This window comes from Ammospiza nelsoni, chromosome 4 (genome assembly GCF_027579445.1).
Source record: "Ammospiza nelsoni isolate bAmmNel1 chromosome 4, bAmmNel1.pri, whole genome shotgun sequence".
Taxonomy (NCBI): domain Eukaryota; kingdom Metazoa; phylum Chordata; class Aves; order Passeriformes; family Passerellidae; genus Ammospiza; species Ammospiza nelsoni.
This window is the reverse complement of record NC_080636.1, coordinates 55,078,808-55,106,664: the sequence shown is the minus strand read 5'-3', so window position 1 is coordinate 55,106,664 and position 27,857 is coordinate 55,078,808. Positions and strand designations below refer to the sequence as shown.

Below are 27,857 nucleotides of genomic sequence, written 5' to 3'. Positions count from 1 at the left end.
AGTGCTGAGCTCCAGAGAAGAGGAATTTGAAACATGAGGCTACCCTGACCCAGAATGAGCAAAGATACCTGCTCATAAGTGCCCCAATTAGTTTCCAAGGTGGACATCTACCAAGATCATGGATTATTTCAAATCTGCTTTTACTGTTAACCAAAAGGTAGGCAAACCAAGCACTTAAAGCAATTCAAATCTTATCACAGTTCTGACTAGAAGCATCACCATAAAAAATACTAAATTTGATCTTTTTAAAAATAAAACACTAACAAATCTGTCTCATTCAAAATCTTAAGCTGATCTGAAGAACAGAAAATTGGATTTTGTTTCATATTGTTAAAAAACCTCATCCCATCCAAAATTTTTGCATCTTAATAACTGTTGAGCATTAAAAAGAAAAATAATGAAAACAATACTCAAAATAAAAATTTATGAACATATTCAATTACAATCATGTTTGGTAAAAAGAATCTGAAAAAAAATAACAGAAACCAATCTACTAAATTTACAAGATAAAAACTAAAAGCAAATATCAAAATAAACCCAGCCATTTTCCCCCTTCAACACAATGCCATATTTTACCACCACAAGCTGTTTTATTACATCAGATGTCCTAACAAGAGAGAATTGTTTTAAGATAGAATGCAAAGCATCATTGACCTACCCGGATTTCCTGGAGATTATGAAAATTATTTCCTACTCTGACAGAGATCTTGCTTGGAGTGTAACTTTCATCAGATTTGTAGTCTGCATAAATACATAAGGTCTTCACTGTTGTTTTTCTTCTGCAAGAAGCAACACAAGCTATGTAAGCATCATAAAGAAAAATATTTGGGATGAGTTTGTTGCTATCTTGCTATAACTAAGGATTTAAATGTTCTGGAAATGAATATATGTGTGCCTAGTGATTCATAAGAAACTTGCTGTTGAAGAACTAGGTGATTTTCCACATTACATTATGCACACAGTTGATTTTCACCATTCTCCTTTGCCTGCCTTCAGGAATGTCAGTATACCAAGAAACAGATGCCAAAAAAGCACTTGTACATAACGAAGCTTAAGTTAGGCTTTTCAAATATGGGCTCTCTTATTACACCAAGGCCTTTTAAAAAAGTAAATTTAAAAGGGGGACAAACATCTCTTCTCAAGTTTTGTTAAAGAAAAAATACTGAAAGCATCCTAAACAGGATGGAATAAAAAAAAGTTTCTCAAACTCATTTGTTAGGTTACATAGGAGCCATCTACCCTCCAAATGACACTCACAGACACAAAATAAGGACATAAGTCACCTTACATGAGTAAATGTGATGCTGTCACAACTGACATACCAATAAACATTCATTTTCATAGCTTATTTAGATATTTAGTGATCATAACATTTGAATATCTCATTTTTGGAAATGCTATCGGACTTCTTACCAGTTGGGTAACAGAACTAACCCATGAGTTCTTGCACTTGCTGAATTCCTATCTTATCTGAGCAGTACAAAGCACCCTAACCCACAGGGAGTATACTTCAATACCTAAATTGGATGTTCACCAAATGAGGCTGTGATCCATCTGACTGCCAGTAAGTTTCTAGATTATCATCTCGTAACTGATCCACTCCAAACCCTAAGAAAAAGAAAATGTGATAATCTTGAACATCCCATTTCTGTGATGCAAATGTAGCTCTTCTTCAACTGTCACAAATTAATGTCTTCCAGGTTGCAACATATTAGGAAATATATCTAGACATCCAAGGTGCACCTATGCTTTTCTGACACAAAACTGAAATAGGGGAATCTGCAGAGGTTCAACACTGTTGAGGTCTGTGGGGTGCAAATCCATGCCAACATGTCCTGGAATTTCAAGTGGTTAAGTAGTAATTCATAGTGGTTGCCAAAGCAATAATTAACAGTTAGACTTTTCCACATCTTCTGTAACTTAACTGCTGAACTAAAGCAAAATCATTAGCAGAGACCATTCACTATAACATTTTAGCCAAATGCAACATTTTCTCTTCAAGTCATGTCCCAAAATATTTTTGCTTTTTCAAGTACTAGCTAGAACAGGCAATACATGGCAAAACCAGTATTCCTAAAGGTTAATGCCATCACATTTGAAGAAGCAACTCCAGCCTTGTATTTTCTATTCCCTCATTATCCTTTTACTAATTACATCCTTTTATTGATTGTCCACACTAGCTACAGTTTCAATATAGCAGCAGAAGTTTAATAAAAAATTTCCTTCACCCTGTTTAAGCAACAAAACCACAAGATTTTTTTCTCCAATATTCCAGGATTTCAGACCAAAGTCATTCAGCCTGAGCAAAATATTGTGACATAAAGAGATCACTAACCCTAGGGTGCAGCAAGACAGCTGATCAATTCCCAACAGATATTTCTGAAATAGCAACTCAAGCACCCCAAGGGGAAAGAATATAGATTTTCAGGTATTTTGAGCAGGTATAACAAACTGCCCCTCAGGACCACATGTTTATTTTATTTGCAGGGTTTCAGGGCCACCCTGTAATGACTGAGCCCACACAAAGTTTCAAAGTTCAGGCAGAACATTTAGGTCTCCCAGCTGCACAGTCATCCTTAGTTAAAAATGGAAGACACCCAGACAAATTGCTAAAGCACAGAAACAATTTCACTGTGCTGGGTGTGATTCTGCTTACATTGCTTAGTTTGTTCACCATGGAAATGAAAAGAAAAATTAATATAAAATATGTAAGAGTTCTGTTTAGTTCATATCAGATAGTTCCTCATAGAAGGATTTCTGATACAGTTAGAACTTTCATATTGTATCACATATAGAGAGGGCCAACATTATTCATAGTAACTACAGCCTACACTACAGCATTTTTACTGCTTTTTACTGCCAAAACATAAATGTACATTCAACTTTTTACATCATTGTTGTGATTTACCTGGCTTACAGGATGAGAGAGACCAAACTGCTTGTGAGCCTATTTCTCTAACAGTACCAGTCCTCTCCAACTGCTTTGGATCAGCACCAGGTGGGGTCTTGTTTGGGGTGGTCATTTCTAGTGAGAGAAAACAAGGGAGTTAGTTGACATGTTTTTAGCTTGATGGGAAAATTAAAGGATTTTGTTCACATAGTCAGTTTAATTCTTTGGCTTCACACTTTTAGAACAGCCTACAGACTTTATACATATTCACACAAATATTTTTGCATGTCTATTGAACATTTCATTTATATCTATAAAGTAATATGTATAAATATATAGAATATATATGTGCAATATATGTAAGAGGTTGCATATATGTGTAAATTTTGTGTCCTTAAGAACTCAATACATGCTTGCAACATCCATAAGACATACTTTACTTGTATCATGCTCATTTATGCATACAGAGTTAGGGTTTCAGAGTTTGGTTTTTACAGTTCTGTTTTTTAAGAAATTAAAATTGCAAATGTTAATTTAAAGGCTAGCAGCACAACTTCATTTTCTCCCACAGATACACTTAAAAGTTCTCTTAATCTACAAATTCAGAAACTAGAGCAAGAGATACTTCTCCCCTAAAATAGGAAACAGGAGCTTAACAAATTGTATGATTTGTAGTAATTGGTTATAGCCACATTTATTTATGGCCCATTTCCTGAATTTTATAACTTCATCTGGAATCATTAACTTGTGACTTGCACTGTCCAAGTAATCACACTCACCCTCAACACCCAGACCATCACCACATACAGGACAACTTAATTAAGCTGGGCTTTGTAAAGCACAGAGCACTTGACTATTTCCTAGGAAGTAGCTTAAAATATTCTTTTAAAAATTCCAAAGAAACATAAGTTGCATGAAAAGAACTACATTAAAGCTTCAAATTACCATAGAGCACTAAAGAGTCAGAGAGTTAGAGCTGACCTGCCATCCTTTGCTGACATGCATGACATCACATCATGCTCTGCTAATCTCTCTTCCAGTGCCTCTCCCAGACAGCAGACAGGGACTGAGCCAGGCTGGGACCCACAAGATCCACTCCTCACCCACTACAGAACTGACACCAGGCACAGACAACATTGTCTATGCACCAGTGACACTGCAGCTACAATGTCCCACAGGACATCTGACTTCCCTAGTGCACAAAACACTTTCTATTGGCCCCTGAGTATTTTCTTTTAATTTTGCAAACATAAGGCTTGACACAGACATTTTACCTGCTTTCTCATATACAAGATTGCAGTCCTAACTGCCATAAACAAAATCTGAAGAGATAATTGCATGTGTAGAAAAATCTAAATACTGACAACAGCAACTGTCACAAAAGGCTTCAGACAAAATCCTTGTTCAAACACCATCCTCTCAAAAGATGTTGGACACCACACAGCTAATCCTACAGATATCACATATATATTCACAAACATATTAATTCTAATGCCATGTAAATAAAAAAAATTACAAATATATAGTTCGTAGCTACTTGAAAAACAAACATTCTTCACAAAATGGTTTGTAGTGGTGGAAGGGACCTTCAAAAATCAACTAGTCCACCCCCATGCTGCACCAAAATTCAAACTATGTTTATTAGGCATTGGGGAGACTATTATCTCAGACTTGGGAATTTTAAAGCTCAACTGACCTTCTAATCCAAACTCTGAGCAATTTTTTTTTTTTTTACTTTTGTGACTGAACTAAGAGAGGTTGAGTTGCATTCATTTTAATTCACAGATTTACACAGACACCAAAAATACTGCTCTTCCAACCTCTAAAAAGATACAAAGAAATTTCAACCTCACAAAGTAAAGCTAAATTGTTCACTTGTAATTCAAGTGATCACATCTCAAAAACATCATAGAAAACATCTTTTCAATATTATCACCAGCAAGACTAGACACTCTTTTGACTTAAAGAGAAAATGAATGAAAAACTCCAAATGCCACCCTTAAGACACAAGGACTATGCAAGCATCCCATGAAAACAAGGTAAATCACAGAAATTACATTGCTTACTCAGATTATACCACAAACTTGACTATATATGCTTTTAGAAAAAAATTACTGGAATATTCAAAGTATGCAGAACACCTTAAATAATGATGTTGAGCTTTCTTATAAGGGTCAGCACACAGAACAAAGTTCTAAATAACCTAATAATGCAACACTTGTATTGCACTGGTTCTCAAATATTGGAGGCATTACATTTTGGAAGTCTGAAATACACAGCAAGAAACATCATTCCAGTTCCCTACAGTTTTAAACTGAGCTTACTTCTTTTTATCTAACAGGAAAAGATTCTCAAACCCCAAAATCTCAACTCCAAACCACTGCTGGCAAATAAATCAGCCACATATTGTGTACTAGTGATGGGACAGACTGAAAATTTTCAATGGCTGAACTAAATGAGTCAGATTTTCATGAGGGAAGTTCTGCTCAAGAACAAACATTCTGGAGAGAATGTAGCTCCCCAATACTCAGAACTTTAAAACCTGAACGCTGAGAGAAGTACTAAGGAAAAACAATATAGCAACAGGCCAGCTCACTCAAGTAACACTTCTGGACATTTTACTAGCAGAAGTAAATGTACCTCATTTTAAATGAGACATCAATACTTAGCTCTAAAAGGAATTTAAGTCACCTACTAAATTTTTTCTTTGCTTTTTTAAGCTGCATAAAAATAAGTAATTTTTGTAGAAGGCCTTCTCCTTGACATGTGCTGAAAAATGGAAAGACACACTGCACCTCTAGAAGCATTGGCTGGAAACATCTCTGAATTTCAATTCAGTTATTCCAAAAGATCATTAACAAGCTGCTGTTTCCTTATTAACAGCACGAATATATGAATGTCTTCATGACACGATAAAGGCCACACTTGCATTTTGCCATTTTCCCTTCTGTGGGGTTTGCACATCCTTTGCTCAAGACAAAGCAGCAGCTTTTCCCCCCATTCTTGATCTCTTTATCCCTTATCTTTCTCACAGAAGTTCTCTCATTCCAGCCCTGTAACAGCCAATTGAAGATGTTTCAGCAAGCAGAGTTTATGAAGAGAGTGAAATGGATTTAAATGGTTGGCCAGTCTGCCTTCCCCAGCCAAAGCAGCAGGAGGCACCTGGAAAAGCTGCACACCTGGAAGCAAACCCTTGTGTAAGCACCACACAGCCAAGAGGAGATACTGAGGCATTCACCATGGGCCTTTCCTACTAAAGCTCCATAAAAATCCAGGCTCAAGGAAACTTGCAGGTTCCAAAGCAGTTTTCCCCTATTAAAACCTGCAATTCCACCACACTGTGTGCACAGAACTGTTTAAATACACACCTGGAAGGGCCCTTGAGAGACCTGACTGTGCCTGAGAGATCTGAGAGAAGTAAATGTCCAGATATTTACTTCTCCAGCAAGAGATCTGTGGACACCCAGCTTCAGGTTTCATCAACCTGAAAGCTAAAGATTTTCCTTTAGCATCCAAATCAAGTATCACCACCTAAAAACAAGCATCTCTTGATCTACAGGGAACTCAAAGACTTGTTAATCACTGGTCTTTACACAGCAACCCTTCTACTGATGTGAAGGCACTCAGCAAATTTGCTCTGAGTTTCCTCTTTTCTAGAGTGTCTATGCCTTTCAAGTTCCCCTCATAAAGTTTAATAAACCTAATATTCTTGCAGAGTCTAGATTTCCACCACTGTTGTTTAAAAAAATAACCAGACCATTTTAGCTAAGGCCTTTTATCATCTGAGTAATCTCTTCCCTTGCCTTTATATTTACTCACACTTGTTACTGTGACAAAGCAACACCTGGGTAGTTGAAAGAACATAATTCTCAATTAATACTGGTTTTATGTGCATTACAGTGCTCAAATGCAGTATAAATGCCCAGTGTTTTCTGGGATACTGTTTGCTGTTCACTGACACCCTTTCCACTAACCAGGCCTTTGATATTTTTATTCCTGTGCTCTCCTCCTCCCTCAGTTCCTGTGAATTGAGCTCAGTTACACTGATTTCCAACCTGCTACCAAGCTTCTCAAGGTGGCCTTTAATTCCAACCCTTGCACAGTGCTTGCAATCCTTTCAACTTGTATTCCACACTCCAGGCAACAGTGAAAATACCCTCAAAACTGAACTCTCCAGGAGCACATTTCATGACACCACTGTTTAAAAGAGTCATTTACAAGTCAAATTCAAAATCTCTTAAAAAAAATCTTTAAAAATAATTATTTTCAGAGCACACTTCAGTAGCTTGAACAATGGCAGAAATCCTGTAAAACTCAAGGCAGACTCCTCGTATTCCCCCCTTATTAAGTGCATTGGCTACTGTAAAACATAAAGTTTAATCCTGACTACTTTCAACAAGCCACACTGGAATATTTCCTGTGTGCACACTGATTTTAATTGTCCTCTACTTATTGACAAATTCCCTTCCCAAACCAACTCCTCAGAATCATTCAGGAGATCAGAGATCATGTGGCTTTTCTCTCTTTTTTTATTCTTTTAAGAAGTAATACTCTGATTGCATTCCAATCATATAATTTTACTTAGTTTTAGCAAATATCTGACTATAGCCTTTCCAGGAAAACTGAACAAAGGCTGCACTGACTGCTTCAGCATTTTTACAACATCCATAAGACTGTTTTTCTTGTTCTTAACAGAAGGGAATTTCATACCTAAGATTCCCTGATTTTCTTAACTGCACTACTCATTTACAAGCTCTTGTCCCTGCTCTCATTTCTTTGGCTGGACCCTTGCTCTTTAAAAATCTCAAGATATACCTGAAAACCAGCCTCTCACTATGCCTCCTATTTTTTTTATTAGGTGGAAGATAATTAATTAATAATTAATAATCATAATTAATTAATATTTAATAATCATAGTAACTGTTCAGCAGCACCTTATTTTAACTGGCTCACCTGTACATTTGATCCCTCAGATTATTCTTTCAATACAACTTCAATAAACTTATTATTTTTACCCTGCCTCCAGTGCATAGCTTTAAGCCTATTAGTGAAAATTACCAGACTTTCATTGTCAAAAATAATTCCATTATAAGGAAACATAACTAAAAGAATTAAATTAGCAGTTTTATACATATATTTCTAAGCAATCTAAAAAATAATTTTTAATACGTTTTTGGGAAAGCCCAGACTTTCCAAAGTTACCTGGTAGAGCTACAAGCAGTTCCTCAAAGAAGGCAAGCACATCTTTACAAGGAGTGTAAAGTGTAAATATTAGGTGCAAGCTGTCGTGAAAACCAAGAGCAACCAGAGGATGAAGCCGCTTTGAAAAACCAACCGGGAGCCATCCCCTCACGACTTGGCTGCAGGACTTTCGATTAACATTATTAGTTATAACTGTAACAATTATGAATAAACAAAACGAAAAGTAACCAGATTACAACACTATGCTGAGGCCGTGGCCCTCAGGCCTACAAACCGCTTTGGTATCGGAAACGAAGCAGCAGCAGCTACTCACGGCTCGGGCCCGCCGGATCCCGGCCCGGCTCCGCTCCCCGCCCGCGGGGGCGACGCCAGAGCCCCGCACGCACGGCGGGAGGCGCCCGGCCGGGCAGCCCCACACCCGGCGCGAACACAGCCCCTCAGCCAGCCCGGCTTCTGCCCGGGCTGCACCTTCTTCCTCTTCCTCTTCCTCTTCCTCCTCCTCCTCCCCTCACGGCCCCAGCAGAGCCGCAGCTCGCGCCTTTCCCACCTGATCCCGCCGGGAGCAGCCACAGCCGCCGCCGCCGCAGCGGAGGGAGCGCAGTGCGCGCGCGCCGCCCCGCCCGCTCCCCTCAGGCGCCGGGGCCGCCCCTCACACGGCGCCATGGGCGGGGCGGGGCCGGCGGGAGCGCCGCGTCCCGGCTCCTCCGGTGCGGGAGCGAGCCTGGGACGTGCTCGGTGCTGGGCATGGACCCCGAGCTCCCGAGGCGCCTCCTGGAGATGCTTCCCCACGGGAAGGAAAGCGCGTAGTCCAAGTGTTTCAGATGCAGATGACGCGCTGCCCAGGGCCGGTAAAGGCCAGCAAGACCCGGGTGTCGTCCCTTGTGTGGGAGCAATCCGTGGGCACGATCACTACTGGAGGTGGTATTCTTAGTGAGGTGATGGGCTCCCAAAGAGAGTGACAGTTCTTCCCGATGGGAATGAAAGCACGTAGCCCCAGTGTTCCCGGTGCAGAAGACACGCTGCCCAGGGCAGGTAAAGGCTAGCAGGTTCAGAAGACACGCTGCCCAGGGCAGGTAAAGGCTAGCGGGACCATTCTGTATTGGTACCTTTCGCGTTGTATCAATCCCCGGACGTATCCGATATTGGAGCTCGCTTCCTAATGCCGAAACCGCGGTCGTGAAAGGGAACGAACACCTTTCCTTGAGAAGAGAAGCACCGGTCTTAACTGTTGCTGCTGCCTGTCACCACCTGCCCGGCAGAGGCCAGCGAGACCTTTCTGTCCCGGGAGCTCCCCTCAGAGCGCGGCCGCCGCTCGCAGGGCGGGCTCGGGGAGCTCGGGCGCCCCGACCCGCCCCGGGAGGCTGCGCTCCCTACGCACGGCCGCGCTCTAGGTCTCCATGGTGAGGACGGCCGCCCCTCCCTCCCCTGCTGTCCGCGGCGAGAGCCGCCCTTCCTTCCCTTCCCTTCCCTTCCCTTCCTTCCCTTCCCTTCCCTCCTCTCCGTGGCGCGCGCCAGGCCCCGCCCCCCGGGCCCGACGGCCATCTTGGCCGGGTGGCGGCGGCGGCGCGAGCACGTTGCGCGCGCGGGCCCGCGCGCGGGATCACCGGACGCCGTTTCCCGGCCGCGGCGCGAGGGCGCCGCGCGCGCTCCCACCCCCGCTGCCCCCGGCCCCGCCGCACCCCCCTCACAGCTCCCGGTAAGCAGCGCCGGGGGGAACTCCCGCCTTCCCGCACGGGAACGGAGGCGGTGGGGAAAGGGCCCCGCTCCTCGTGGTGTGCTGCCGGCCTGGGCTCGGCCTGGGCGGCGGCCTCGCCCGCAGCACCGTGGGAGAAGGGTCGGCTCGACCGCGCCCCGCCCGGGCCTCAGGGCCGGAGGCTCCCGGGGCTCGGGGCTCGCTGCCGGCGTGGGCACGGCCCGGGCCGGCACTGCCTGCACACGCGGCACGTCATCCCCCGCGCCTCGGGTTCTGTGGCAGCGGGGTCAGAGCGCCGGCCCTGCTGTGGGTATGGCTCCCTGTGGAGGCAGCGCGGGATCCTCGCCTGGCGGCGCTGGCCTGGCTCTGGGAAAGGCAACGCCGGCATTTTGCTCCTAGGAAAACTGGGAACTTCCTCCTCGGGCTAGGGGGGAAGGCCGTATTTTGCCTTCTTTTGAGGGAAGCTGATATCCACGTGGGTGCTTGTGAGGTGGTGAGGAGATCAAGCCTTCCTGCAGGTGCGATAAGATAGCGGGGTAAGGCTGTTTTCTGCGAGGTATGTGTAAAAAAAAAAAAAAAAAAAAAACAAAAGAAGAAGCCGGCAGGGCTTTTCTCAAGGACCATGGTGGTGTTTCCTGCCTGGAATGCACTTGGATACTTCACCTGCAAGTTCCTGTGACAGTTTTCACGCCCTAATTTAAGTTTCCCTGCTTTGGTTCCTTCTGTAAACTGCAGTCCTAAACCAGTGGTCATGAAATACTTCCATTAGTTTCATTAGGTTGCTAATTTACAGGTTCGTTCTCACGCATTTCACTTCATGTTAAGGGGAAATGTTAAAGATTGAGTGATAATTAATACTGCTCAGCACAAGCTAAACACACCCACTCGTTCTGCAGCGTCAGTATACTTGACCATATGCTTTCATGTTAACATATTTTCTTATTCATGACGTGTCTTATGAGTAACATAGTGATTTAATACAGTAGGGAAATCTGGGGCATGTCTAAACTACTTTTTTTACATTGCCTCGGTTTCTTAAATGAGAAAACCTTAAGCATAGACTAGTTCTTGTATCATTTACTGTTTTACCTATAATTTCAATTTTCTTTGGGTATTCTAATTCTTGGCTTTATTGTCCTTGTTATGGTGTGCCTGTATGTAGCCCATTGGCAGTGGAGTTGAGAGGCAGTTCTCAGTTGCTTGTTTTCAGTGGCAGCTGGAGATGCTGCTCATCCTCACTTCTTTCCACAGCCCTTCTCTCTGAGGTCTCATGCACTGTAATTTTGTGAAGTGTTCACTGGTTTTGTGCAAAGTAACCAAAGATGGCACAATTCTGAACCCAGGCCTTCCCTTCACATCTTTCAATGAATGGTCTCTGGTTCTGTTTCAGTCTTCATTTACTTTTAATGTTTAAATTTTTCTTTGTTTAAGTCTGAATAATTCAGTGGAATTACAAATTCTTCTCAGTCATAATTGCCTTGACTTAGTAAATTATAATTTTGCTCTAATGCATGAGAAAGAAATATTATTAATGCAAGCACATTGCACATGTTCTACAGATTGTACATTGCTGTTGCCTTCTGTGACAGATAGCAAGGTCTGCACGTGGGCAACTTCTTTTTTTTTTTTTTTTTTTGTAATCTGGTGTGTCAGGGTGTGCAGCAGCTGTACCAGACAGCCTAAGAATGCTGGCTTAGAAGGCTTGTGATAACATGTTTGGTGTCTTATTTTTAGACAGGTTTCATTTTTTGTACTAAATTATATAATTGAATGTAATGGGCAGCTTTTGGCTTTAATGAATGATACTGACAGGGCCTTTACAACATTTTCTTTTTTGTCTAGCCAGCAGTTTTTAGTCATTCCCTCCTTCCTTCACCTGTGTTGTCAGCCCATGCTGGGAAGATTTTCTGCTGCCACACCATCATCATTCAATAACTCAAATAGCTCTTTACCCTGGTAGTTAGTTGCAAATTAGTATTTTCATACTCTGTTTTTTATTCTGTTCTTCTTGATATGGAAAGGAGAAGCACAGTCATGAAGTCAAATGCTTCTGAGTACCAGTTTGTCCTGCCCCTGAAGTGCTGACTGCCCTGCTGGGTTACTGGTGTGCTGTAACATTGCTGATCTGTGTTCAGTCTCCTGAGAGTTCTACATCTGTTCCCTGCAGTCAGACCATCCTATTCCATATGTTAATTTAAATGCCACTCAGCTACCTGGGTGGAAATATAGAACTTGAGTTCAGTCTGGTTTTGGACAGTTTGTTTATTTGTTTCTGAGTTCTAAGTAGATATTATTATTTTCTTTTGTGGGCAGTTGTCATTATAGATATCAGCACAGTCCTGGAAATAATACAGAAGTTCACAATTTTTTTTTTCTGAAGATGGTTAAGACCACTAGAGAGTTTTGGATAAACTGACACTTGTGTCACATAGGTGGGAGCAGAGGGGGAGGAGTGTGAGATGTGTGTCTCCATGCTGCTTCATTACTTCTGTTTCCCCCCTGCCCCCACATACTCTAATAAATGCTTAGTGTACATACTTAGTTCACTGACCCCTTCAAAACTGTTCACCACAGATTGGGCATTTTTGTGTAAGTTAGAATTAGCTGTAAGTTAGAATGGAACTTACATGGGCATTTTCCCAAGTAAGTTAGAATTAGAAAAATTCCCAAACTCGGGCTGTTTTATTGCTCACCAGCCACAGTCTGATTCAGCAGCGAGTGCAAACTTCAGTGTGATTATCCTGCCAAGAGTGAGGAAAGCTTGCTGAGGAGCTCGGCAGGAATTGTGTGTTTCAGGCCGTGTTTGCCGTGGTGCCTGGGAGCAGCCCCGTCCCACTCGTGCTGTGAGCTGCAGGCTGAACCCCGCCCGGAGGGTGGGTGGCTGAGCAGGGTTTGGGGGCTGGGGAGGGAGCTTTGCTTCTGGGGCACCCACAGGGCTGGCTCACTGCTGCCTGCAGCTCAGGGGGCAGATCCACCGTGCCCTGTCTGCTCAGGCCGTGGAGAAAGGGCCCCTTGGCACTTCCCTTGGGAAAACAGAGAGGGAATCATTCACCCCCAAATACTCTCTGTAAACTGCAGGATTTTAGTGAAAGGCACTGGGATGTCTTCCCAAGGAATGGATCTTTATTTGAAGTCATGACAACATCCAGTATCTGTCCCCAAGAAAATTACCCTGACTAAAGCACCTTTATAGTCTTCAAAAATACGGTTTTCAGTTTGTTGTTTCCTGCTGTATTAAAGTGAGAACTGCAGACTCATTATTCCATGCCTGTTTGCCTGGTCTATGGATGCAATTTCAGTGTCCAGCCCTACTTTGTCAGTCTGGTCTGACAACACAGAACTGTTGAATCACTTTTAATTTTTTTTCGTATATTCAGTCATTTATTTGAAAACATCAGCTGTGTTAATAGGTCTTCCTGGCTTAGGAAATTTAAATTAGTAAAGGAAAAAAAAAAGAAATGTAAGTATAAACTGCCACAATATGGTTGGCAGTGTGAATAGTTACATTCATTTATAGGTGATGAAGAATATCTTCTGACATTAGTTTTAAAATACTTTGGAATCTGAATAAAGGAATAAGACTACCACTTTTTAAAGGAGCCACTTAAAATGTTGGTACCTATGGTAGTAATGGATTTAAGGATACAATAACCTCAGCTTTTCTGACCTTTGCTGTTGGATGTCCATCTTCCAGATGTTGCAGTAGTAGCTGGAGGATTCCTTCCAACTGAAGTTTATAGAATTTAACATGATGTGTGCCATACACCCATTTTATTCTTGCTTCCTTCATGAGTCTGCAAGTCACAACCTTTCTTCCTCCAACAGCCATATGTAGTAAATATAGTCTGTAAACCATTGGAGGAGGCTTTGGTTTGGTGAAGCAAAGATGAGCTGGGCATCCAAAAAAACCTTTCCTTAATTAGAGATGTTGGAATCCTTTGGATGCAGCTGCATCTTTGCACTGTGTGGAAACCTGAAGTATTTCCAGACTTCTTCCCAATTATATCATTGAATACTGATACTGCATTGAAATGATTTTGAACATGCATCATCTGTAGGGCTGCCATCCCTTTATTTGGTGAGATGGAAATGCTTTGTACTTTATGGCATTTCTTTTTACAAAAAAAAAAAAAAATAATTTGCAATATCTTAAAATCTTCCAAGGGCCTCATAAGTTGGTCGTCTTTGTTCTGGAGCTGGAGGGAGTTGTCCTTAGGTGTGTCTTGTTCATAGGAAAATAAAAGTCATTATTATTGTTATTTTAATTATTATGAATTAATATAGTAAAGGAAATACAAATGTACTTTAAAGCACATTTAAAGTACTAGATTACATTTAAAATTCTCTGCCCTTCCCTCCATTTGCTGCAGCTGTACAAAGTCCCATTACAATCCTATGTACATTACAAAGAACAAAGAGGGGCTTATAGAGAGGAAAACAAGTCATAATTTCACTTCTTTGCATGCATTTAGTTGTGATTTCAGGAATATTTAATCATCTTGTACTCCACAGAATTATGGAGTTTTTTATGTTGGAAAAGACCTCCAAGATTATTGAGTCCAACCATTAACCCAGCTCTGGCTCCTGCCCTGTGTCCCTGAGGGCCACATCTACATGTCTTTTAAATACCTGCAGGGATGGTGACTCAACCACTTCCCTGGGCTGCCTGTGCACTGCTTGTCCCCCTTTCAGCAAAGAGTTTTCCTGACATCCAATCTGAACCTCCCCTGGTGAGATCTGGGGCTGGTTCCTCCTGTCCTGTGCTGTGTTATTTTGCAGAAGAGCCCGACCCCCCTGCTGTCTGTACCCTCTTTTCAGACAGGTGTAGAGGGTGAGGAGGGCTCTCCTGAGCCTCCCTTCCTGGGCTAAACATGCCCAGCTCCCCCAGCCTCCCTCAGAGCGGGGCTCCAGACCCTTCCCAGCCCCACTGCCCTGCCTGGGCTCGCTCCAGCCCCTCTGTGACTTTCTGTAGTGAGGGGCCCAGAGCAGGACACAGCGCTCAGGGGATGGTGCCCCCAAGTCCAGGGGGACAATCCCTGCCCTGCTCCTGCTGGCCACACTGCTGCTCATCCAGGCCAGGATGCCACTGGCCTTCTTGGCCACCTGGGCACAGCTGGCTTGTGGCCAGTCACTGTCACCAGCCAGCCCCAGGTCCTTTTCCAAAACCAGGCAATTTTCCTTACACTCTTCCCAGCCTGTGGCACTGCCTGGGGTGGCTGTGACCCAAGGGCAGGACCCAGCACTTGGCCTCACTGATCCTCATGATCCCCATGGATCCAGCTTGGCCAGATCCCTTTGCAGAGCCTTTCTATGTTCCTTATAAAGAATTTTACTTATTTTTATTTCAATCTATTATAGGCATTGATACCATATTAGGAAATTAAGCAGGTAACTGTAATTATTCAGATACTAATGGAACTCAAGATTAAAGAACCAAACATCATCATGAATGTCTGTTCATATTGCCTGGTTTACTTTTTATACTCAGTTAAAATTTTTCACTTTGAAAACTGGTTTACATTTTACACTGTTTTAATCCTTTAATACAGAATATTAGCATACAGTTTGTAAATGTATATTCAATCATATCCTTAGAGTAATAGTTGTAGTCACAATTTGTCAATGTGGACAAGGGTGCTTTATACCAGGTAACTTGTAAAACTAAAATTTGGAGCTGTATAGATTCTTATGTTCTTACTACAGCGTGCTTTTTTGGAAACAAATCCATTTTCAGATAAATCACAATTTTATTTCTACACTGGAAAAATAGTAATGGGACAGAAAGGTGATGTTAAAAATTTGTGCAGTTATCTACACATCAGTACCCTTGTTATTTGTATCTCTAACTTTGCTGTTTGTCATGTTGCTTAAAGGAGGGGAAAAATAAAATAATTTTGCATTTTTGATCTCTGCACTCCACTGGCAATAACTTAGGTTAGAGTCTGTTCTCTGTGCTGTTAGTGACCTGATCTCTTACAGTGTTTTTTGCTTTTGTTTTTTTTTCTTTAAGATCTGGAAGACTCCCACTACTCCTTCTTATAATTGGTATATGTGTTTAACCCTAAATTGTGCATTATGGCCGACAAATTAACAAGAATTGCTATAGTCAACCATGACAAATGTAAGCCAAAGAAATGTCGTCAGGAATGCAAGAAGAGTTGTCCTGTGGTTCGAATGGGTAAGAGATACAGTGTAACAAAGTGTTGGAGCAGTTGGAGGCCTTTTAAATCACTTCTACTCCATAGAATGAGCTTTTTGTAACTGATAGATTTTTGTGTATCATTCAAGCTTTTTTTTTTTTCATAAAGCTTTTAGAAGTATCACTAAAAGCTTAAACAATTCTTAGTAATAATGACACTTTTCAAGCCTTTGCATAATTGAAGCTTCAGTGAGCGTTCATCAGTTACAAGGTCCTCTGTGAACTTTAGTAGGCAGGAATTCTGATTCACCAGAAACTGGATTGATCTTATCTTACTTTTTTTCACCAGGAAAACTTTGCATAGAAGTCACATCACAGAACAAAATAGCATGGATTTCAGAAACACTTTGTATTGGTTGTGGTATTTGCATCAAGGTAAAAATTAAACTGCTTTATTTAAAGTGCTACATTTTCCTTATTTTGTTATTATATTTAGCAATGCATACTGTAACTTCAAAAAGCAGTTTTCTTTCCTGGATTAATCAGACCAAGTTAACTTACTGTTTATAGAAAGTGAAGAACTGTGTCTCTTGACTGAACTGGTTGGGTTGCAAGGTGTGGGTTTTGTTTGTGGCTTTGTTTTTGCTTGGCCTGGTTTGGGTTTTTTGTTTGTGTCTGTAGACACCTAGCAGCAGACAGATGTTTTTTGTGAAAGGTGTAGAATATATGCAGTGTGCCTTATTTGTATTGTAGACTGACAGTCTAAACTGCAGACTACTAATTTGTAAAATGTGGCACAGAACTTCCTTGGCAGGTTGACCATGTAAAGGAAATTTGGTAGAGGTCCATTTAAAAATATAAATGCACAGCTGGGTGTAGTACAACACATAGGCTTTTGTTAATAAATTGTGTGCACTAATAACCTATAATTTATTTCAATTCCAGAAATGTCCTTTTGGAGCCTTGTCAATTGTTAACTTACCTAGCAACCTGGAGAAAGAAACAACACATAGATACTGTGCCAATGCCTTCAAACTTCACAGGTATTTTATTTTTCAAATATCAAAGAGACAAAAATATCCAAGTTTTTGATAGTGTAAACATAGTGCACATCAAAGTGTTCTTGGTTCTTACCCCAGTAGCTTCCTTTTAGAATGTTAGTTAAATTTTTCTTATTAAAAAGTATTATAATGAAATAAATTAGTGATAGGGATTATTTTACAGAGCCCCTATTTTAAAACACACTGCCCTTAAGTATTTCTTATGCTCTTCTATTTTTAAGGAACTTGATATGATTTGGGTTAGATATTTGCAAGTTAACAAAAGCTGTAATAATCAGAAGGTCTGAAAATGGCTTGCAGCATTTACTTGCCCACTGAGTGTTGGTGTGTGATGGCATAAATGTAACACAAACTTACCAATGTTTTGTACAGGTTGCCTATCCCTCGTCCAGGTGAAGTGCTGGGATTGGTTGGAACCAATGGTATTGGAAAATCAACTGCCTTGAAAATTTTAGCAGGAAAACAGAAGCCAAATCTTGGAAAATATGATGTATGTATCAGCAATAAAAAAGAGTTAGCATTTTAGGTAGCTGTTTATTTTTTTGGACTGAGTGTTTGTATCTGTGAATGTGATAGATTTGTAAGGTTGTTGGCACTTTGATATTGACAGCCAGTGACCTACTCCACACAGGACCAGTAGTAGGAGGTTATTGCTAACAATTTGCCTTCTTGCAAATTGTGTATATCTCTCAAGAAAGAAAAGGGTACTAATTGTAACTCACAAAAGATAAAAATCAGAGGTAGGTTTCTTGAAGTTGTACTTATGGGCTTGGGGATTTTTTAATCCCAGTCTTTAAAAAAGTCACGTTTTTCTCCCTGCATAATTTACCTGTTCCCATCAGGAATTTCCATAGCTCAAGTGTTGGAGTTTCTTCTAAGTTTCCTTTGTTTTTTATCTGAACAGCTCAAGTGTCTGTGAGCACTTACTGTGTATCCTTGGGATCTCTTAGGCATTTTTATCTTTGATTCTTTTGAGGAAGATTTCTCATAAAGTATGTTGTTATTGTAAGTTGTGGTTGAAGGTATTTCCCACTGTACACTTCAATGCTGAGCTCTGAAAAATCCTTAGTTTCTTCATATTGCTAGTTACTTAGAAATAAGACTTTTTGAGAGTGAGACTTAAAACTTGTAATCTGCTGGTATTCATGGGAATTCATAATCCATTTTCCTATGTGTTTGCTCCAAGTCCAACTGCAGCCAGTAAGCAAAACATTTTACAAGGGCTTTTTTACCTAACTCTACTCCAAAGAGTGAATACATTAGAGAAAGGGCATAAGTAATAACTATTAGGACTCCTCTTATCAGTATTTCAGATGTTACTTTCTTACCTTCAGACTGCATGGGGATAATTGAATTCTGATGCACAGTTTTGTCCTTCAGGAAGCACTTGTAAGAACAAGTGTGCTGATACTTTCTTCAGCAGTTTCTTTACCTGAAAGAGTAATGTTTTATTAAACTGTTCAGTCATGGCTGCTACCTAAAGCTGCAAAGAAATAGTAATTTCCCAGCTACATTTTACATTCTCTTTCAAGTTTGGTTTATATTCTTTTGTGGACTTCTTCTTTCAGGTGGTAGTATTGCAGGAATAGCAAAACTTTTGACTTTCTGAATGTGTACTTAATTGAATTACCATGCTTCCAAAATCAGACTTTGCTGTGAAGGAGCCATATCAGTATGACCACAGAAACACGTGGTATGAATTGAATCTTCCATGTTGCTTCTGCTCTAAAACTGATGAAGCATTTCCTCTGTGTATTTGCTTGGTTTGGAAATATGACTGTGCCAGTCTGATCCATACTGTTTATCATCAAAGAAATAAACTCACCACCCCTCAGAGTAGTACAGTGTGCAAGGGGGAACTTTTTCCTGGGTGATTGCTCTGAACAGTTCCTTTTATTTTCAATGTGTCATTTTTCCTTTCTTTTTTTCCCTTCTGTTCCTTGGAAATGTTTGCTAGAACCAGAGAAGATTACCAGATTTGTTGCATTTTCTGTGCTGGTTCGTGCTTTTACCATTCCAGTCCTTTTTCTTTGGATTGGCTGTATCAGATAGCTAATAAGTGTGGTTACATGAATCCATGCTGTCATTTTCCCCATGAAGTTGTTTCAGTTCAGTAGCTTCTTAGCTGTGCAAATTTAATTTTTTTGGAAGATTAGTGAAACCTGGAAAAAGAAGGTCTCTCTGAACTTTGTTCTTAGAAGGCTTTTGCAGATTTTTTTGGTTTGTTCTCTTACAAGCATATTCTATTTGCCTTATTGATTGGAATTTGAAATTAGGGTTCCTTACTATGTTTTTAAATGGTATAAGTAAACCCAGGCTTTAATTTTTCACAGGATCCACCTGACTGGCAAGAAATTTTGACTTACTTCCGAGGATCTGAATTACAGAACTATTTTACCAAGATCCTGGAAGATGACCTTAAAGCTATCATTAAACCTCAGTACGTGGACCAGATCCCTAAAGCTGCAAAGGTGAGACATTTCATGAGTTAATAGAAAGCTGGGAGCTTCTTCTGTAGTACTTCTTATGTGTTTGAAAGTTTTATTTAGCAGCATAACTCAGAACTGTTTGAAATTTTTAATGTTGTTTGGGGGTTTTTATTATTTATCACACAGGGAACAGTGGGATCAATTCTGGATAGGAAGGATGAAACCAAGACACAAACTGTTGTGTGTCAGCAGCTCGGTAAGTAATTTTGTACAGTCAAATTTTAAAGCATTTGAGAAGTTCATATTTACTGAAACAATCAAGTTACCACAATATGATAGAGCATGTAAATTATACCAACTCAAAGAGAGAAAAAGTGCTTTAGTGTAAAGCCCAGGGCATGCTGTAATATAAATAACACAAATAATCCTTTCTGGTGGCAAACTAGTTGATACATTCTAGTTAACAGAATGTGATGCAGCTTCTGTTTCATAGTAGAAAGTGCTTATTTTTAAATCCAGAAAAATCCCACTTAACATCTGCTGCTCTTGCTTGCTCACAAATATGGCAAAGAGTGAGCATCCCCCTTTTTACACTGCATGTAAAAAATATTATCTTAATATTCCACACTCTCCCCAAAGCTTGTATGTATCTAATTTTAGTGGGAGTAACACTGACTTCTGAGATTAATACAATTAATAAGAACATCTGCATAGTCCAGCCCTAGTAATGTTTTGTAGGTGTTCTGTATTTAGTTGTTACTAAGTTTAGTTGTTGCTAAATTCACTGTGGGATTGTTTTTGGTAGAGCTGGGTAGTGAAGGTGAGGCTGCCATTGTGTCACCAAGAATGTGGTCTTTGAGTCCCACTTAATTTATTAATGACACAACCTATTCTTGAAATGTGTTCGTTAAGCTGCTTAGAAAATACCTGCTTCACCCATCTCCTGTAAGGTTTGAGGGACTTGATTTTCAAGAAAATCAGAACTCTCCAGGCAAGCCTGACAAGAAGCACTGTCAGAACTGGTATAGTTTCTTTTTAGGGCCAGAATCTTCACCAGTGTGGTGGAAAAAGAAATAGAAATACAATTCTTCGGCACGACAGGAAGCAGCCATGCAGCTAATGCTGCAGAGAAGCCAGAGCTTGCTGTGACTTAGTATTAGCAGTATGATACTGATGCTGTGTAAAATGAAAGCTTATTGTCCTTCTGTTTTCTTTCCTTCTCTGTAGAATGTTTGCTATGTTTATACATGTTTTGTAGGTAATAAACATATGGACTGTTCTGTTGGTTATCACATACCTAAAATTAATCACTTATTTGCAGACTTAACACATCTGAAAGAAAGAAATGTTGAGGACCTTTCAGGAGGAGAACTTCAGAGATTTGCTTGTGCAGTTGTTTGCATTCAGAAGGCTGATATGTATGTTTAATTTACTTCTGTTACACATTGCTTCTAATAATCTGTCTCAGAATATGGTCCTCAAATTTACTCTTATTCTTAACAATAATATTTTCTATGAAGTAGTGAAGAATATTTTAAAATTATTAAATAATGTTTAAAAATTATTTTTAGAAATTTTGCCAGCTCATCAGCTGAAAGCCATTCTTACTTCATGTTTAATCTCTGGATTCTGTATACTTTCATTTATTGAGTGGAAATAGCTGATTTCAGAAGGCAGTGTTAGATTTCAGTATCCCAACCTCATAACCTCTCCCTAATCCCACCTAAATGTATCCTGTTGGACGGCACACCTCCCTTAGCCTCTCCGAATGAGAAAAGTACAGCTGCTTCCCCACCTCTTAGAACTTGAGTCCCTCCTCTCCTGTCTTTGCAAGCAGGAAATTACTGTCTGATCTTTGTTGTTTCCTGACTCCTTGGGACCATGAGAGCAAGATCAGAAGAGTTACAGGGTTTTGGTTTTTTTGCTTTTATGAATTGTTGATTGGTTGGTTTTGTTCACTTGGGCTGCTGTTTTTTGTTCAGTTGATGTGAATTTCAAGTGGGTTTCCTTGTTCAGTTTTCTCTTTTTAGAAAATGTCCTTCTTCCAGTCTTCTAAAGTATTTTTGCACTTTTTAGTTCATTTAGTTAAATTTAAGGTAACCTTTATTTAAGTTAGTGCATGGGAATCCTAACTGCTGATTTTTGTAACTTTTGATAACTTGGATAACTTTGTCAGAACTTTTGGGAAAGTAATACTTAACTCACTTTCACGTGGCAGTCTACAGAGAATAAAGGCAGGTGTGCACAATGCTCATTTTTTTCTCCCTTTCTCAATATAAATAATGATTCTTTTTTATTTCTATTTACTTAATGGTTGTAATGTTAATATTATGTTTGAATAAGTAGAAAGCTTGCATTCACTAAGACTTCCCTCTTCCTTTTGGGATTAGCTTCATGTTTGATGAACCTTCCAGCTACTTGGATGTCAAGCAGCGCTTGAAGGCTGCCATCACTATCCGGTCCCTCATAAACCCTGACAGGTAAATACAAGTTCAGCTGTTTCACCAGGCTGTTATAGTGCATGACTGCTTACAGAGGGAAGAAGAAGTCCATCCCCTCAGAAGTGCTCACTCCTCAGTATGACACACTAACAGATGTTCCAGATATTCCAAGTCTGTAATATTCTATTCTTTCGCATTTTGGAAACTTACTTCCTGTAGTTTCTGGTCCCATTTCAAAATCCTGTAATAAGGATAGGAAAACCGTGGTGATTACTTTTCACCAAAGGGATGAATATTGCATCCCTTTCTCACAAAGATTTTTATTTTCTTAAAATGTGCTAAATATTTTTCACTCAAATCAATCAACATCCTTCCACTTAATGTACATAAAGAATCTGCCAGTTCATGCTGAAGATGGACTTGAAATTTATCATTCACGAGCTTTTTGGCAGTTTAAAAAATGCTGGTGAGAGATATGAACTCTCTCCTTCTTTAGTATAAAGTGAAGAAATCATATTAACTAAAGATCATGTTGATAGCTCTTGTTTATGCAAGACTAGATTAAGAAAAAAAGAAAGAAAAATATTTTGCATTGAGATAAAAAAAGCATCTCTCTGGCTTTGTTTTTCAGGTACATTATTGTTGTAGAGCATGATCTAAGTGTATTAGATTATCTCTCTGACTTTATCTGCTGCCTGTATGGAGTGCCAAGTGCTTATGGTGTTGTTACCATGCCTTTCAGCGTAAGAGAAGGTAACTCTTGCCATATTTCTCTTTTTAAACTTTCCCAAAAAAAGACAGCAAAATGCCAGTTGTCTGCTATATAAACGTCCTCATCCTGTCACAGTTCAGCAATGAAAAATCTGTTTGATTTTTTGCAGAATTTCTGTGTTAAATGATACTTAATTTGTAACTCAACCCAAAAGCCTTCATTTTCACTTGCTATGGACATAATTTTGATACTTGCAGGTGTTTTGTAAACAGTGGAGTTACACAAAAGGCCCTGTAAGTAGTAGAGAAAGGGCAGGAGAGAGGTTCACAGTACAGAGGTATGTAGTGTTCAACTGAATTGACCCCACTTGTGGTACTGAGACTCAGTAAAAACTGGCTTTAAGAGAGTGGGCCCAACAGCAGGAGTTCCTTTAAACCCCACACACATCACTAACAGTGGCTTTTCAGGAAGAGCTGCTCCAGCCATTCTGTAGTTTAGTAAGGCTCTTCTTCATTCAGTTTGCAATGTGCATGCCTTAAAAGAGGAGGTCTTGTTGCTTCTTTTAAAGCATTAAAAATCCAGCATTCTCATTATCAGAATGAAATTTGCAGCCAGGAATTGAAATTCATCTTGTTTTACTTTGTTGCAGACCTTTCTAATGATCTTTTTTCCTCCAACCATAGGCATAAATATTTTCCTAGATGGCTATGTTCCAACAGAAAATCTAAGGTTTCGAGATGCATCTCTGGTATTTAAAGTAGCTGAGACAGCTAATGAAGAAGAGGTTAAAAAGATGTGTATGTACAAATATCCAGGAATGAAGAAAAAGATGGGAGAATTCGAACTATCCATAGTAGCTGGAGAATTCACCGATTCTGAAATTATGGTGATGTTAGGAGAAAATGGTAAGTGCAATTTATGTTGGAAACTACTTCTCCAGCCCTGGATATGCTCCTAAAGCCCTTCTTCCCTTTGGGAGCCAGGCTTCAGAATTACTGGGTTTGAGTCAGGTTGAACTGCTTGTTGCCTGGTGAAGATAGCACAGAATGAGCCCCCTGAGTAGGAAGAATGTGAAGTTACTGAGTGTTAACAGTGCCACTGTGTTGTGTTTGTTACCTACCCTGTTTTACAAACTTAGGTGGTAGTTTTAAGATAGTGCTATCCATTGCTGGAAGATAATATAGGAATTCTCAAAGCAATCTAATTTTAAAATGTATTCTTTATTACTTAGTTGTTGTTGTATCAGTGACTTGTTAGAGGTCTAAATTACTAAAAAGTGATTAATGTGTAACTTGTATTTTATTTTATTTTAGGAACTGGCAAAACAACATTTATCCGAATGCTTGCAGGAAGACTTACACCTGATGAAGGAGGTAATGTGTTACACCCAAGATGAAACCTTTTTAAGGATACTGGAAATTCTCTTGCTTACATTATTAATTTTGTCTTTTTATAGGTGAGGTCCCAGTCCTAAATGTCAGCTACAAACCACAGAAAATCAGCCCTAAATCTACGGTACATTTCAGCCTTATTTATTATCGTGTTTGCTACAAAACACACATACAGAAATTATTTTATGCCTATTTTGTAGCTGTATCTATTTAGATAGATTTTTTTATTATTCTGTTTCTGCTTGTTTTCTTGTGGTGCATAAAACTGAATGGCAACATTTTCCTTTTGCTAGGGAAGTGTCCGTCAGCTGCTGCACGAGAAGATCAGAGATGCCTATACACACCCCCAGTTTGTAACTGACGTGATGAAACCTCTTCAGATAGAAAACATCATTGACCAGGAGGTATTAATTGCTTGAATCAACATCCTCATTGCCTTAACTCTGAGCCTGTACCTGAACTAAGCCCAGCCTTGTTTCCCCCGCCCCACCAGGTTCAGACGCTGTCTGGTGGTGAGCTGCAGCGTGTGGCGTTGGCGCTTTGTCTGGGTAAACCTGCAGATGTGTATCTGATTGATGAGCCCTCGGCTTACCTGGACTCTGAGCAGCGTCTGATGGCTGCCAGAGTCATCAAACGGTGAGTGCACGTGCTGGCCAAGGAGCCATTATTTGCACTAGTATTACAATGAGCTCACATTACTCTCTCTTCTTTTCTTCTTTGCCCTCATTTCAGTTTCATTCTCCATGCTAAAAAAACAGCTTTTGTGGTAGAACATGATTTTATCATGGCTACATATCTTGCTGATCGTGTGATTGTTTTTGATGGCATTCCTTCCAAGAACACACTGGCAAACAGGTAAGAGATTTGTTGGGATTACTAAACAAGATTGTCATCCCTGCCTGTGGAAATTAAAGCTGCATCCAGGACTGTCCTGAGGGTTCTGACATTTGTTTTGAATCATGGAACAGAAAATGGGATTGATCCTTTCCTACAGGCTGCCTAAACCATAGTTGGAGCAGGGTTGAGGAACATAACCAAACCCTCAAAACTAGACCAGCCTTAAGCAATTGCATGATGGCTAAATAACAATCAGAAGAGATCAAGGAATGAAAAAAGTACCAACTGTAAACTACCCTTCTGAAAATAACTTCCAGCTGCAGTAGAAGAAAGCAGTGTACTAATGGTACCTGTATGCAGATGTAGTGAAGGGCAAGTCTTAATGCCATCATGCAGTGTGCATTGATTTACTCTTTCAGAGCTGTCCCTTTTGATGTCTACTTTTGTTCCTGTTAGTAATTTCATGTAGATCACAGAGACTTTTCAATGAGCAGCCTTATCAGAAAACAGGCTTTTAGAACACTGAGTACTTGGCACACAAGCTAGACGAAGTAATAAACACACTGTCTGCCATGGCAATCTACCCTGGCTGGGGTAGCCAGGTGCTATTCCTTCCAAGAACACCCATGTTGAAATTCAAAAATCAAATTCATTCATGGATATTGAGAAAGTTATGTTATGATCTTTGCTAGATTTTGGGTTAGGTTTTTTGTTTCCTTGAATGTAAGTGTGCCAGCACACACATGTAGATACAAAATAATAAGAAAGAAAAGGTCACAGCTGGAAGCCACAATGAGACACTACTGTCATCTTTCAGCAGCATCTGAGATAGGGTTTGAATAAAAAGGTAGCATGTCAAATACAGCTTACATTTGCAGTTCCAGACCTGAGTGAGCTCAGGATGGAGATCAAAGTTGCCTGTAATCATATGATATAAAACTTCTGAAAATATAGCTAAAATATTATTCTCTCTCAACAGTCCACAGACTCTCTTGGCTGGAATGAATAAGTTTTTATCTCAGCTTGAAATCACTTTTAGAAGAGACCCCAACAATTACAGACCAAGAATAAATAAACTCAATTCCATCAAGGTAAGAGAAGACTACCTTTGCAGTACAGGAGCTATGATTGTTTGATACGAAGCCAGATTTTAAAATATGGAACAAAATGAAGATTGACAGGGTAGTTCTACTGTGCTGGAAAAACAGCATGTGAAACTAGTAAGATTTTGTAATAAGGGAAGCAGAAAGGAGTTTAGATAAGTGTCTTTTATTTCAGTTATGTTCAAGTCTGCCAAAGACTGCTTCAAGTAATGGTGACCTTTTTTCTCTTCCCAAGGATGTGGAACAGAAGAAGAGTGGAAACTACTTCTTCCTGGATGACTAAATATTGAATCCCAGCATCTTTTTAACTGGCATCTAGACATGCGTATTGGAATCTAAACAGCTGTGATGAGATGGCTCAGATCAGGTTTTAGAACAATTAATCTTTTGGAGCTTAAAATCTCTTGCTGCATTTAACATCTGAGATAGTAGCAGTAAACATCCTAGTCTGAGTAAAACTGCCACTTTCTATATTTTGGTGACACAGCCCTATTTTCAGTGTAATAATTTCAAAATAGACCACGTTGAAATTGTGCAAATGGGTCTCCTGATTTTTCAAAATTTAAGGGAAGTTTTCAATTGAATATATCCTACTCATGTACCAAGTACTGACTGAACTTCCTCATTTTAAAATAAATCTTTGAAGCTGTTTTCTGTATAAGAGGGAAGTTTACTAAGAATGTCATGCTACAAGAGTGACTCCTCTTTTAAAAAGGTTGAATCTCTCGGGCTGAGGGTTTCAGAAATAAAATACCCACGTAACTTGTGACACTGCAGAATTTCTTCAATTACTAATTCAGAAGTGTGTATATTTATATAATGTCACACACCCTTTTCTCACACTGAAGGTCACTATGCCTTTTTTTAGTCATCTGTCCCTGTGCATGTTCTCAGACCTAGGGAGATGAAAATAATCAGTGAAATAATCCTAAAGAATATAAACATTCTTTCCATCTATCCAACTCACTCTTCCATTAAGTTTTCTTAAGGGTAAGATGCAGGAATTACTTTTCCCTAAAGTAAAAATCTTTGATCCTTACTATGACAAAAAAGAAAAATAATTGAATAAACATTGTTTAAAAATTTCCCTATGCACTAAGGTCCTTCAGGGAACAAGAAGGAAAACTTGAATATTCCTGCTTACTTAAGCAGACATGCAAAAAACAACTTTCAGGTATGTGTCTTAGAGGAAGGAAGGGTATTTTCCATTCAACAGTTCTCTGCCTTCACTGGCATGTGAAAAACATGATGAGAAAACATGGCTTTGTTCCTTGTTTACATTTTTGCCTCAGAAGCTACAGAAAGGAGTGGAGGTAATTTGTGGGTTTTTGCCATTCTGTGTGTTAGTAACATGTTTATTTCATAACCTTGGCAGTACTGAGCATTATATCCACACTGCCTCTCTCTGTCTGTAACAGCAGTGCACCTGTACTGCAGCAGCACAGGGACTCTGAAGTGCAGGTACTGAGTACAGCCCTACACAACCATGCTGGTCAGACAAAACTTCCACAGGCTGACTAAACTTGTTCTCCTCTGCACAGCCTAACTCCCTGTGGACTGGAGTTGTGCAATCTTCTCTGAATCAGTTGTGATAAGGATAAGGTAAAGATGTGGTTCAGCTGTGTGTCACGCAGCTGAATATTACATGTATTAACAGGAGGATCCTCCAATTAAAACATCTTGCCGCAGGCCAGAGGTTGGGCCAGTCAGTCTACTACTACTCCTTCAGCAAGAGAGGAAACCAGACTTACTTGATCAGCACTGGAGAAAATACACCTACACCTTCCAGTCCTTCACTGTCCTAGAGTAGCAAGGCAGTGTAGGCCCAGGTGAAAGAAGTTGTTTTTTTAAATGCAAATACTAAAAGCACATCCCTCCCAGTTACTGCCATGCATCTCTTCCCCAGTGTTTCCCAACAGATTTCTGTGAGAAGTGTTCCTGGCTTCATTCTTGCAACAA

General features: G+C 40.1%; 2 protein-coding genes across 6 annotated transcripts in view; one reads left to right on the top strand and one right to left on the bottom strand.

The window, feature by feature from the left end:
* Positions 1-9,460, bottom strand: part of ANAPC10 (anaphase promoting complex subunit 10) — a 32,759-nt gene extending 23,299 nt beyond the window's left edge. Inside the window, exons 1-4 of one of the 5 annotated variants that reach the window (XM_059470411.1) lie at positions 9,199-9,460; positions 2,909-3,025; positions 1,518-1,608; positions 659-779 (exon numbers count right to left, since the gene is read on the bottom strand). In XM_059470411.1, coding sequence (XP_059326394.1) covers positions 659-779; positions 1,518-1,608; positions 2,909-3,023 — 327 coding nt within the window. In that variant the 5' untranslated portion in view covers positions 3,024-3,025; positions 9,199-9,460. Of the gene's footprint in view, positions 1-658; positions 780-1,517; positions 1,609-2,908; positions 3,026-8,092; positions 8,332-8,405; positions 8,708-9,198 lie in introns of those variants that run through there. The other 4 variants (XM_059470413.1, XM_059470409.1, XM_059470410.1 and 1 more) reach the window with 4 other exon arrangements.
* Positions 9,461-9,610: 150 nt separating this feature from the next.
* ABCE1 (ATP binding cassette subfamily E member 1) lies at positions 9,611-26,667 on the top strand. Its single transcript, XM_059470756.1, has 18 exons — positions 9,611-9,788; positions 15,796-15,963; positions 16,274-16,359; positions 16,870-16,967; positions 17,358-17,475; positions 19,319-19,456; positions 19,601-19,670; positions 20,736-20,832; positions 21,805-21,894; positions 22,487-22,608; positions 23,251-23,472; positions 23,881-23,940; positions 24,024-24,082; positions 24,252-24,362; positions 24,452-24,594; positions 24,691-24,813; positions 25,775-25,886; positions 26,134-26,667. Exons 2-18 carry the CDS (start codon positions 15,861-15,863, stop codon positions 26,179-26,181), a joined length of 1,800 nt encoding a protein of 599 aa, XP_059326739.1. The 5' UTR covers positions 9,611-9,788; positions 15,796-15,860; the 3' UTR covers positions 26,182-26,667.
* The last annotated feature ends 1,190 nt before the right edge of the window (positions 26,668-27,857 follow it).